Here is a 13,853-nt window from a genome sequence, read left to right on the forward strand (position 1 = left end):
CACAAGAAGTGAAAGAAGGGACCCAGGACCACATAACCTCCAGAGATCTCTTTCCACACCAGCCAATCTGTGATACTCATGATTCTGTGTCTTTCTGCAGTCCATTCTTTGGTGCTCATGAAGCACTGTGGCATTTAAAGGGCACATGAAACTCTCCTGCACTTTCAGTTACTTCTCTCAGGAGATGCGTTTGCTGAGTGCAGAAATTTCTGCAGTCTCCTTAACCTTCAGAAAATATTAGCTTATGGTATGCACTGCCAGTACCACTGCAGAAACAGCATGTTTAAGTGTTGCCTGCTTTGGTAGGTCAAAAGGAATTTATTGGAAACTGTATATTTAAATGGTATTGCTATGACACAAAAGGTGATGTGGATGTGTGCGCAGTTGGAGGCTAGAAGTGCACGATCAGAACACCAGGAAGGAAAATGCTTTGAATGGCTGGGCATGATTTAAACAGCAGGAATGATAGTATTGCCTGCAGTATTAGTTTGATCATACACAACAGTAAAGTACAGTTCTACATTTCATTTTTTCTCATGCTTTAAAAAGTTTAGTGATTTGTACATGTTTTCAAGCAGATGTGGTTTGATTCACTGCATCACTAAGCAATAAAAATTAGACCTTCAGTTCTTTGAAGGAAAAACTAAGGACAGGATCTAGTTCTTTAGTTGGCATAGGATGGTATTTTATTTTACTAAAGTCAGTGTAGCTGCTTCAATTTACAGCTTGAATGCCACGGAATAGAGTACAGGTGAATGTGAGGAAAAAGGTACAACTTGGTAATACCTGTTAGAGAGTTGAGAAGTGCATCCTAGAAACTTTCTTCATTGTAGTGAAACTGAACTCCTCTTGGATCAACAGATGAATATGAGCTACACATCTTTTGAAGGATCTTAGAGAGATTCTTGGGTCCACAGAAGAATACTCCAATACTATTGCTGTAAATACAATAACAACAACAAACATCAAAACACTGTTAGATCAACTTTTGACAGCCTCAAGCTTTGTGTCAGTTGGAATGATTCTTTTGAACACTTTTTTTGAGACACACACTTCAAAAATTTTGTGTTACTGCCACAAAGTACTACAGTATAATTACTGTAATACTGCAAAGTTTATTATGTCACATTGCTGAATTTATTTGAATTGGTATATTAGTTCATTAGAGGTCACAAATTATTTTAAATCATGATTGTCGTACTTTTTTTATTCAGAAAAAAAGGCATCTCTTTGGGCTGAAAATTTCCAGTTCTTTTCCTCCAGATGGGTTAATACTTTTTTCCCCTGAGAATGCATAAATCTCTCAGCTATTTCTGAGTCACTGTTTTGCTGTTGTTCTTGTTTGGTGGGTTGGTATTTCTGCTTTTGTTTGTTTCTTTTTTTTTTTAATTTATTTTAATACTTTTCTGTCTGTGGACAATTGTTTAAAAGGCAGACAAAAAAATTGCAAATAGTTATCATAAAACAACAAGAACGTGGCTAATGTAACAAACAGTTTTGTTGATAAGTGCACAAGTGTATTACAAAGATCTGGAATCATGATTCCTTGCTGGAGAGCGCTTTAAAGAACTTGCTTATAAGTACACAGCACATATTTCTTTGAAACATATATATGTGGACACAGATAATGCACACATGCTGTGCTACTGGGGGAAGCTGAATCTACTTAAACACAATGTAAGCGAGAAGTGACTGTGATTTTCAAAAGGTTTTGCTCCATTAAAGGAGTGGCTGTAGATCTGATTTTGTTGCCAAAGCAACAAAAGAAGAACCTCAGTAGTACCCATATTGCTTCAGTTCTCTACTACATTAGGTTCAACTTGGAGTGGTATATTCCTGCTAATCTGCAAAAGACACTGCTGTACCGTGGGAAACTTGGTGCACCTAGATGTAGGGACTCAAAATATAGCTGGTTCATGCAAGATAACTGTTCCATCACACAACAGTAGAAACTCTTGAGTTTCTTTGATGTTTGAGCTTTCTGTAACTCATAGCAAGGAAAGGTGGGGTATTTTTTGTCATTCAGTGGACACATGGAATGCAGCGCTTTCTTTAAGATGTCAAAATTGATAAGCAATGCATAAATCTATGCTCAGTAGCAAATACAGATTTTTCTGTCACCTTAGCACTGGCTTTCTAAGGAAATATCACAAAAACCAGTGTGGAAAGTTAATACCCATCTCCTTCCCTGAGCAGCAGAAAAACAGACTTTTCTCAGCTGCACTTAAGAAAGTAACAAAATGGTTATGTTTCAACTATAAATTTAAAAGCTCAGTTTTTACAGCAGAACCCGTATAAAAGGTCTTTCAAAAATCGTGTTTTCTACCCTTGGCCTCTTACTATTTTTAATCTTTCCTTATTTCCTGATCGTATTTATTTTGACCTCTATCAAACAATTTCTCTATTACTGTTATTTTTGCAATTTTATGGTATTCTTGTAGCTTACTGTATTCTCTTTGATCTCCTCCCTTTCAGCTTTTTCTTGAGCCCTTTTCATCTTTAAAAAAAGTTTTCTTTTTTCTTTTTCTTTTTGTATCTCTGTCTCTCATGTGCAAGCCTTTATTTTGCTTTAGCAGGTAAATGTTTGGAAACCATAAAGAGTCCCAAAGATTCTGGAATCTTCTACCAGTGAACACAAAATATTTCAAATTCTTGCTTCAAAGGCTTTTAGGAACAAAGAAGCTTTTCTCAAGACACTAGTGAATCCACCAAGTTCAAATGAACTGTCTTTGCCAGCAGAGATGAACTAATAACAGAACAGCATAGTCTTGCAAGAGTAGCCAAATATGTTCAGTGAACAAACATACCCTTGACATCACAAGAAAAAAATCGCAGTTTATCTCTTTAATAACCATCTTCAAGGGAAATTAATGCTACTTTGTCCTTTGTGCAGAACAGTAATTGGATTGTGTGTTTCAATTATATCTGGACAAAGGCCAGGATATTGAAATACTTCTAAATATTAGATTTTCTTGTCCAAAAATTAGATTTTATTGGCATTCTCTTTCCGAGATTTCTTCATTAAAGCTTCATTAAGCATAAATCTTCTTTCCACACAGCAAAAAAAAAAAAAACTAAATTATTTTAAAAGGGTCATTTAGAAAGGTTTGCCCTCCCCTCCTCCCACTGTTTATGCTGAGAAACGAGTTACCCAACAAGGTTAGAAGCCAACCTGCCTTACCTAGGATGGTTTTCAGCTAGCTGCTTGAACTCATTGTCCCAGTTTGGCCTTCCATAGAAAGTCTTCTGCCTCAAACCAGTAATTACATCCATCTTCTCATCATAATGCAGGGCTATGTGAGTAGCCTACAGGCAAATTTACAAGGTAATCGTTTTAAAATCAGCAGTGCATACTCAGAGTAATAGGAGAAAGCAATAACACTGATTCTCAGTGAAAGACAGAAGTATTAATAAAGAAATCTGTGTAATTATCAAAAGACAATGAGGAGAGAGGGGAGGAGAGTAGTGTAGAAGTACTAAAGAAGTCTAATAAACACTTTAAAAAGTGCCTGTGACCACAAAGGAATTCAGCTTCTTGGGACTAAATGTTTGATATGCATTGAAATTTATCCTGGTTTTAGTACCTAGGCCTGATTTGATCTGAGAAGTAGCTACTGAAAAGCACTCTACTCCCACCCCAGTCCTGGGGCACTCCAAGAACAGGAACAGCATCATTGTAGGTGGCAAACACAATTCTGAGGTTGCTCCTGAATCACATAAGGAACAGCACAGGACAACAAGGCAGTGCTGACAGGACAAAGGACTGTGAAGGGAAGGAGATAATTCAGGAAAGTGTGGAGCACATGGGTGAAGAGATTCAACTGTCCCAGCAGGAACAGTTGTCCTCCTACTTGACTTTTGGCCTGACATTTGCTTAAGAGGGAGGTGAAATGTTGACAGTTGTAAGGTGAGGGCAGCTTTGTGTTAATATTTAGTTCATGAATAGCTTCTTTCAAAACTTGATTTAAAAAACTGTGTTATTGCTAATGCAGAGCTTTATGAGTGCATATACTTTACACTAGGAGATTTTTCTGAAAACAATTTTGTGCACATTTATCTCATTACTTGACAGAAATCCTAATTTTTAATATCTACTATGCAGTCCTTAGACTCAATAGAAACAGCAAGAAATAAAACAGTAGAACAAAGACTTACCTGTGAGGGTTTTTGACAGGTGCCTAACTTTGATCACAGTGTGATCTGAGTGTTTGGTTTAAAAAAAAATCAGAGAGAGAAAATCAATTCGTTTAGGTCTAAGTAAAGACTAAATAAGCTGAATTAAAGCTACCTAGTCTAAGTATCACAAAGTAAGATGATCCAAATAAGTTATAAATTGATGAATTTAAAGTTGATCAAAGAAAATATCTTTTCAAACAATATGAACTGGTCAATAGTTTTTGCCAAAAATGTTTTGAATGCAGCAGGGTTCAAAATCGTGCTGGATGTATGCATGATCAAAATGAGAATATAATAATAACAATAATAAAACCCAAAACATTTTGTTGGATGTTTTATAGTTCAGTAAAAAAAATGCTAGAATCTGTTCAAAGAGAGTTCCAAAGACATAAGGACAAAATGTCCCTTCACAAGATTCCAGAGGCTTTCTGCACTTTTTTTTTTGGATGTTTTTTTTTCAAACACCTGTTAATCAGGGCATCCAGGCAAGATACTGGACTGGAGAGGTCACTGGCTTCATTTCTCTGTTCCTGTTATTCTTGATGTGAGAGGGAAACAGACAGCCTGGTATTCTTACATTTACAGTTCTTTGTCCCTCTGCTTGATCTGTCATTCATTCAGCTGTTCCTTATGTTATCATACTGAAAAAGCAAGGTATATTAATTCAGATTTATTACCTGACTTTCGTCCCAGCCAGTAAGAAATATATGATAACTTAGGAAATCATTTTTCCCTTTTTCAACCATTTTTGTTTCCAAAAGGAACAGAAGATCAGCAAACCACTCAAATGTGGATGGGTCTCGGCAAATCCAGTAAAAATAAACCTGTCAGATAGGCATAAAGAGATTTAGAAAGAAGAAAACTTTCAAAGAAACTTCCTAATGATTAGTGAAAGTCATTAAACACATTGTGTACAATTCTTCTCCTCTGTGACTTTAAGTGTAATCACACATCATTTCAGTGTTGTAGAGATTCTACCATTTACAATAATTTATTTTAATCTCAAAGATTGGGTATTTGTGTGTTAAATAAGAAAGCTGGTTACAAGTTTTTTATTTTTCCCTGCCAGTACATCTTACTTTAGTAAGTATCTTACTTTAGAGTATCTAGTTTTGCATTTTTTGCAAATAACTTGATTATCTTTTGAAACTTTGTATTGATTTTCAGTTATAATGAGAAGGGAATTTCAGTTTGATTCAGCACTGAAGCAAGGAATTCTTTTTTGTCAAGATCTTATGCCATAGGTTAACAATTGATGCAGTCAAAAGGTATTAGTTATGTACTGCAAGTCAAATACTCTGTACAAAAAAAGTTTAGAGATCATACCTAGTTGCTTTTTTAAAGCATGTCAGGTTTAAAATGGAGCTTATAACTTCTAGAAAAACATTAAACTGTAATTTTAAAGTTGCCGAGGAGGTATAACAAACCACTGTCCCATGATGTAGTTTTTCACTGGTTAAAGACCTCATCTCTATGAAAAATTTACAGTTTTTCTTATCCAAACTTCTCTAGTTTCATCTTCCACATGGTGGATATTTTTTTAATGTTGCATGTTGGTGTGGAGAATCTATTATTTAAGCTTCGTTCCCCAGGCAGAAATTAGAGGCTGGAGTCAAGATGTCCTGTAATCTTCTCTATGGTAAACCAAACATTCATGGAATCTGTTACTAAGAGGCTAATCTTTCAATTCCTTAATAGTTTCAGTGGCTTTTTTTTTTCCTGTATATTCCTTTATTCACCAACTGTCACAAACAAAGCAGGTTGTTTCTTATTTATTGAGAATTTGGAATGGGGAAATGCTTGCATAGGAAATCATATCTTTCAAACCAGAGGATCAGTTGCTGTTTGTATGATGATGAGTCTTTTTATTTCAAGAGTACGTGCCATGGCATTTTCAGCTAGATCAGATGAGACTCCCACAAACCCTTTTTCTGCTCAGTACTTGTATCAAAGTGGTCCAGAGACATCTATGACCACTCCAGAAAATGCATGATCTATTGTGGTCAATTAATGTAACTACATATAAAGCATATTTTAATTAATTAACAATGTGTGGTGTCTGGAGTCTACTAGGCACTATTGTGATGGTCCGATGCACCACAATTATAAGAAAAAATTGATTACCATTCTTATTACTCAACTTCTGTAGCTCTTGCCATGCAATCTGTCATTCATTTTATTAGATCAGAGGGCACCAGACCTCAAAACACCCAGTATCCTAGGCACAGATGCACACAAACCATCTGGAAGCAATGTAAGTTCTCTCATTCAAGAGTCTTCTGCATGTATCTCTAAGGTCATTATGTCCTTCTAAAATATCTGAGGTCCAATCTTTTGAAAAGACATGGTTTGCATATACTGAGTGGAGAATTTGGGAAGCCTAACTTGAAGACCTAGGAGTTCTTCCCTGTCATGTACATCTCCATTATGTGCTTAAGGACATGCATTGAATGTAAATTTTTCATCTCAGGAAATGGATGCTTCTCCATCTGGAGGCTGAGCAACAAGTCTGAACGTAAGATGCTGTTTGTCCCTTTATGGTATCTTGGCAAAAGGAAAAGGCAAGAACAACATGGAAAAGAGGTTAACAAAAATAAGTAACACAGAAAAATTTAGGAACCAGTATCACTGTTGGAAAAAGTGCTTTTCTTGTGCATGTTTTTGCTAAGGACACAATGACTGACTATTGTCAGTCATCTCATCAGCTCATAGAAAATGAGTCTCTGTGGGCAATGTAATTTTGAGTGTAATTATTTAGATAGTGCCTCCAAAGGGACACTTTGCAAGCATGAGGGAAGCATAAAAATACACGATTCCAGATGAAAAAATAATGACATGGAGGTCAGCTATAAAGCTATAATGAAGGGATGGTTGACACTATTTTTATTGAACCATGATTTTTTATACTGTTGAAAAATCCCTTAACTTCCTTCTACTCCTCTCTATTTGTGCTCACCAGGCTCCTCTGTCTTTTATTATACCTCAGTATAAAAAGTAATCTTTAAGGTCTGTCCTCAAGGAAATCACTAGGGAGCTCTGAAAATTTGGAAATTGTAGCCCATTTCCATAAGATCAATGAGATAAAGATGCATATTAGATGATTTGGAAGTGAAAAAATTGGAGAAGAAACCAAAGCTATAAAGAGATTTTCTAAGTTTTTATATACCAAGTTACCATACTTTTCGTAAGGTGCTGGAAGAAAAATGTTGAAAAACTATGCTTTGCTGGAGATTTGGTGAAAGAGAATAGCAGTTATTTGAGATACTTATTAGATCTGAATATGCTGTAGGAGTCCATCTGTGGTTTCTGTAAGAAGTATAAATTAAGTATGAACCTAGGAGGAAAAGATTCAGTATTCAGAGTTAAGCAGGGTATCAACAGTCCAGAAATAGGACTGTCTGCAGAACTTCAGTAAGAATCATCTTGGTTGGTTGTTTTTTCCCATTCTATTTCAATGTTTTACTTTAAAAATTGCTTTGTTGGGTATTGCTCCTGGTTTACAAAGCCTGCTGACTTCATAGTGCTTTATTTCTGTGGCTGAAAACAACATTATTTAAATTTAGCAGAAATGTATATATCATAGCCTTAACCTTTATTTATTTTTTTATGTCCAAATCCTAAAATTCCTGCTTGTTTGACATCCTTAGCACCTTGAAAATGAAGCTATTGAGTGCTGTCCATCCATATCACACTGTAGATTTTGTTTTATAGTGAGAAATGTCTTCTCCCCAGCCTCTACTTGATCATCTTATTTCTAAAGCATATTCAGCAGTTCATTTTAAGGAAGTTTGTATTTAGTGCTTGGCTGTGGAAAGGAGGCACATGCTCCTATGTAAATAATGAATTGTGTTCAGGGTAGTAACTGGGAGCAGAACTGAGCACCAAGAATGTTCAGGGAAAGAGGAAGAAAAGCTAGGTGATGAGCTGAGGCAATGCGGTCCTGAAAATTGAGAACTATTTTCTAGAATAGACTACGGAGCTTGAAGGAATGGTTTTAGCTGGTTACAGACCTAGCTGTCACCATTAGCAGCCAGTTCGACTGAATTAGGTCAAGCTGCCTCTGGCACAGTCCCCTTGAGAAAGGATATCACTTCTGAAGCTGCAGAAACTCCTTTAATTCATCTCTGGTGCAGTTCTGCTGAAACTGTATCTGACTGCACTGCCTCTAATATTTTCATGTTAGCAGTAGAGAGCGCTAGCTAATGAAGAAAGATTGTCATTCTAAGTATTTTTGACTATGATTATAATCTTAGAAAGAAAAGAGATAGTGAATTAGCCTGGCCTACGGATAAAAGGTCTCCTCTTATCTTAGATCAAGGACTTCTAGTGTAATGAGCTAAAATAAATGCTGTTTATGAAGGAGTCTTACTTTCTTTACACTGAGTACCTATGGCATAGCACAGCATATAACTTGTATAATTAAAATACAATAAACACACAATAAAATACATCCTTATTAAAATTGTAGAATAAAGCTACCCTCAGTGCATTTCTGTAATTAAACAATTATTCTGAATCTTTTATTTTTTTAATTGTAAGCTCAATAAGACTGACTGTGAATTTATTTAGAACCCTTAAAAATCTTCTTCAGATTTATGTTTCATTAGTCTCCACCCACCCTACCCCCATCAGCTACATTCATCAGCTTGATGGCTTACCCAAGTAAACTGTCTTAAATTTTCCAAGTGCTCTTTTCACAAATTGAGTTAGATACAGTATTGCTATTAATCAGATCTGTAATGCAGGGGCTTGAATTGTTGCTTATTTCAACAGTACTCTACTTCCTTGCAATACATACATATTTATCATTTATTTTCCCCTATTCTGAATTTTGTACAACAGACAAGAGCTCTCATACTTCTTTCCTGTAAGGTGACAGAATATATTTTGTAAATCATCTTCTACTATACAGAAAGTCGTTAGTAATTACCTGTTGATGACCATATGCCTGTTTCTATGTGCTCTGAAGATAGAAGGGAGCTGTGACTCTGAGCAAAGCCATCTTTTCACCAGTGAAATGATTTTTCTGTCTGGTATCTATCATGATTTTTCTCATTGTGCTCATAAGCAGACAATATTGAAGAAAGGATATTGGGCTAGGCAGGTCTTTGGTGAGACTTTTTCTAATGTTTTTATTTTCAGTAAAAAACAAAGTGAATATTTGCTAACAATTGCATCTGATGAACCAGTACAATTTTATCAGTTTCGGCAACAATTGGTCCCAAAAATCATATCAGTAATATGAAGAAAGATCATTATGTGCATAACTAAAGCCAGTAGAAACTTTCTAGCAGAAGTTACTTTCTTAATAAAAAAAAAAAATAAAAATAAAAGGAGAAATGAAGGTTCTAAGGCTATTTAATTGTGAAGAATCAATTAGATAAGTGTGCACTCATTTTTATTTGCTGGGTTTTTTTTTGTTTTGTTTTGTTTTTGTTTTTTAAATTATACAGCTGCAGACATTATGGAAGCTGTGAGTATTTATAACTCGACTGTATGTGGGCAACACTAAAAAATATTAGTTTAATAAGCATAATGATAGCTGTTCTCAAATCAAAACTAAGTTGTTAAAAAAATAAAAACCTCTTATTTATTTCCTTAATAGACATTTCTACGGTACTCAGCAGAAAGAGAGTGCTGAATAGTTTGTGGAAGATTAAATTATTTGTAATTATGCCACAAGTGGAAGGTTTTAACCAATGGGGGGAAAAATGTGGAGCTACCATGAGATTAATTGCTCTCACTAAGATGACTGCTAGATTTTTTAAGGAATGTTGTGAACTACCCCAGTACCTTTCATCTTAGCTTTCAAAATACTTTACAAACGCCAATGTAGCTAAGCCTCATAACACCTCTGAAAAATAAACATCACTATTCCCACTGCAGCAATAAGGAAACCAAGATACAGAGAAAGGACATATAAAAATCATTATATTTTTGTATTTCACATGAATTCAAGAAAACCAAACTGAAGCAGAATGTACCATGTGTTTTTCCTTGTAGGTACACTTACCCAATATCCTCTCTCAGCTATACATCCTGAGGTATATTGTACATACAGTACATAGTTAAATTCAATTCTTTTCCCTTTAAGATAACAACAGCAATGATAATTATATTTCTACATGTATGAATATAGAATGTAATGCACATAGCCCACCTTCCAGCAGAAATGATCATTCTGATACAATGCAAATGTTTACAAGTACACTTCTTTTTACATCTAGCTCATATTTTCATTTTTATTTCCCCCATTTCCCTCCTTTCTCAGTGCTTTTTTCTGCCTCAAAGATCCCCCCTGGCAATTTGAACCTGTCCTCAGCTCCTCAGTTACTAAAATCCCAGATGCTTTCCCAGTGGCAGCTTGTCATTAAAATGCCAGTTTTAACATTTTTTCATTTAAAAAGATCAGCCCCTTTGTTCTGCAATCAGCTCCATATGTACTGACCCTCTCGGATATCTGTCCTTAAATGTGTGATGCTGAACAATTTCAGATTCAGCTTTTACATTGGAAAACCAACTAAAGGAAGCTGAAAGAAAAGGTCTACAAGGTACCAGTTTCAATGATGGATAAGGAAGAGTATGTCTAAAGCTATTTTTTTAGTTCTATTACCTTCTTATCCCTCAGCCAGTATCTGTCCTTCACCTGTCCTCTTCCAGTAGTGCCTCATCCATCCTTAGCAGAAGATGTACAACAGGTGAGTACATCAAGAGTATGTTAGCTTAATTGGTGCCATCCATTCCTTACAGTTTCCAGCATATTTTTTTCAAGAAAATAATTAAAGTGGTTTGCAGGCAGTAATATGCATCTTGATATATGCATCTCATTCAGAAATTAAATGCCTTTTTTCATTCCTTCAGATATGCAGGGTGAGAAAAGCAGCTGACAGGTGCTGAAAGCAACATTCTGGGTCAAGACTGACAGTCCCAGGGCCTGCATGAGACTGGCACCTGGGCACAGAGCAGTCATTGCCATCAGGGCTCTCTGAAATGACCTTGGAGGATTCATTTTGTAAGAGAGGGGACAATTCTGTCTTCTAGCTCTTTCAGTGTGTCTGCTTATGAGACATATTATGTATTTGTCTCCAAATACAATTGAAAATGTGCTCCTTCAGCTTTTACTAAAACCAGTGCAACTTGAGCTATCTTATTCCTCAGGAAATAACGGAAATTGAGAGATCAGTTCCTGAGGCAGTTAGAGAGGGAATGAATGCATCTGAGGGCAAGTTAAAAGACTCAAGTGAGCCTCCACCTCTGAATTGCCTCTGTAACCTGGCAAAATAGATTTATTTGTGGAATTTCTTAATAGAGTGATAAACTTTTCCACCTACCTTCTGCAGCACCAGTACTGTGTTAGGATTGCAGCACTTGTACCAAATGGATTTTAAAATTGAGGCAAATGGCGTGACTCCTATTCCTGCTGCAATGCACACACTCACTCCATAGCGAAAAACATCTGCGGTTGCAGATCCATATGGTCCATCCACGACCAATCTACAGCAACAAACATTTAGTCAAGAATCAGCAACGTATAAAGCAGCATGAAATTTAAGAAATTGTTGGGCTACATGTTTTCAAAACAGAATTTCTGTTAAAATGAATGAACTCTGTGCTTAGGAGCTGGCACATGAATGACCTATGCAAACACATTTAATTTTCATTGGATGTCACTTAATAGCAAAGCAACTGTGTTTCTCTAAAACGAGTGAACAAGAACACCCATGTGGGTTTGGGGCCTGGCCATCTACTTAAGCATACAATTGCAATTTTCTGGCTTTCTGAAATGTGATTAGTCATATAATTGCGTGTCCAAATTTAGCTGTGGAATTTGTGTATTTAATTACAAATTACAGAAAAGCATCCTGTTTTAGAACTTTATTTTCTGCATTGTATATATCAAAGTAAAGACAAACTGATTATATTACTTTGAAAAGTTCTCTGTATGTATTAAAATAACAAAAGGGAAAGTAAGATAAATGCAAGCATATGCAAAGAAACTAATATTTTATCAGCTCTTTCAGAATGATCAGTATTTCAGAAATACATTTTTGGCAGTAATACTGTACTTAGTTTCTGACACAGAGGAGAAATTGTAAAGAAAAATATTTGTTTATAATACTAGCCCTTATAATCAACATCACTGATGCTAAAGCTTTCATTTTGAACATCAGAGATGGAAAAGATTATTAAATGATCAGATTAATTCCACTACCAATATGGAATATAAATACATGCTGTGCTTTGGAGTGTTCTGTCCAGTCTATCTTAAGATAGCATAAGTGCTTCAGAAGATTATTTTGGTATCTAGCGCTAAGTGCAGGAAAAAAAGGACTTTTTCTCCTTTCAGATTTTAGTTGTTTTGTGCTTTTCTTATTTTTGAAGCGATCATATTAAAAGCTCAATTACAATAGAATGAAAATTTATGCAGACAGAAGGAACAATGAAGTGTTTTAACAGGAAAGGAAAGCAAAATCACCAAACAGTGGTACATGCAAATATATGAACACAATGGGTCTGAAACCCAATTGTTTCTTTCCCAAGGTGTACGTGAAATCCTAGCAAACATTTTCTCTTTCATTTGCACTTGTCACATGGCTCATTTTAATTTCTGCAAGTGTGTTAGCAAATGAAACAGCAACTCAGGGATAACTTTTGAAAATCTGGACTCAGATAAAAACAAAATAAACTTTTTTTAATATACACCCTAAGACAAATTATTGTCCATCACCTGTGTTTTTTGTGGACACAAAATTAGAATTAATAATTAAGAGTCCAAGAACTATTTTAAAAGAAATGTTCTGCATAGATCAGTGTGGGTTATGTAGCAGTTCTCACTGTTAGAAGAGTGAGAAGAAGTAGATCTTGAAGGAATTTCAAGAGATTATTTAATCTGTCTGCATGCTATAAAACAAGATCTTCTATATTTAAATCATTCTTTACAAATATTTGTCTAGTCCATCTGTTCATGAATCATCAGATGACAGAGATCATCACTGGTTTGAATGCATTGCTGTGCCACAGCTATAGAGATTAGCCTAATACAAAGACTCGGAGAGAGCAGGAAAAGAGAAACTATGCTGTACAACCCATTCATCTGATCTAGAAAGTGTGCAGGAATGTAGGAAGATATTTAAAAAGTGACAAAAAATATTACATTTTCATATGGTAAAAGAGGATTCAAAAATAGAGATAAAGACTATTCCTAGATATGCTCTGGATTACCTGTATATTTAGGATAGATGTATATTTTATTTTTAATCTTCCTTATTCACTGCAATATGAATATTTTATTTTTAGAACCTTACCTTATCATTCAGTTGCTATATATCTTCCGTCTTTTCCTTGGTTTCTGCTAAATGTTATTTTTGAATATAGCCACCAGTTTGGTATTTATCTTTAGCTGTTAAAAAGACTTGCTTTTTCCTTACTGCTAGCTTAACTACTGAAATATACTTTTTATTATGTTACAAGAAAGCAACTCAATGATGGCATTAGGCACCCTAAGAAAATATAAAGAAGAGTCTTTATATATGGCATTGCTGTTTATTTCAGTGCTGCATTGTGGCCAGCAATGTTTGATATCATTTTCTTCTTTTTCCCTCTTTACACTAGATGTCGATCACTGTGGGTCATTTCTGCTCCAGTTCTACTGAAACAGCAAAATTCTCTTTCCAATT

General features: G+C 35.3%; 1 protein-coding gene across 1 annotated transcript in view; it reads right to left on the reverse strand.

Moving 5' to 3' along the window:
• Positions 1–811: 811 nt before the first annotated feature.
• Positions 812–13,853, reverse strand: part of NOX3 (NADPH oxidase 3) — a 36,308-nt gene continuing 23,266 nt past the window's right edge. The window contains exons 10-13 of the mRNA XM_065732462.1: positions 11,508–11,670; positions 4,854–5,000; positions 3,182–3,306; positions 812–938 (exon numbers count right to left, since the gene is read on the reverse strand). Coding sequence (XP_065588534.1) covers positions 812–938; positions 3,182–3,306; positions 4,854–5,000; positions 11,508–11,670 — 562 coding nt within the window. The remainder of the gene's footprint in view (positions 939–3,181; positions 3,307–4,853; positions 5,001–11,507; positions 11,671–13,853) is intronic.

Source organism: Cyrtonyx montezumae, unplaced genomic scaffold (genome assembly GCF_038088225.1).
Source record: "Cyrtonyx montezumae isolate F1298 unplaced genomic scaffold, pur_monq_1.0 scaffold_0, whole genome shotgun sequence".
Lineage (NCBI taxonomy): Eukaryota > Metazoa > Chordata > Aves > Galliformes > Odontophoridae > Cyrtonyx > Cyrtonyx montezumae.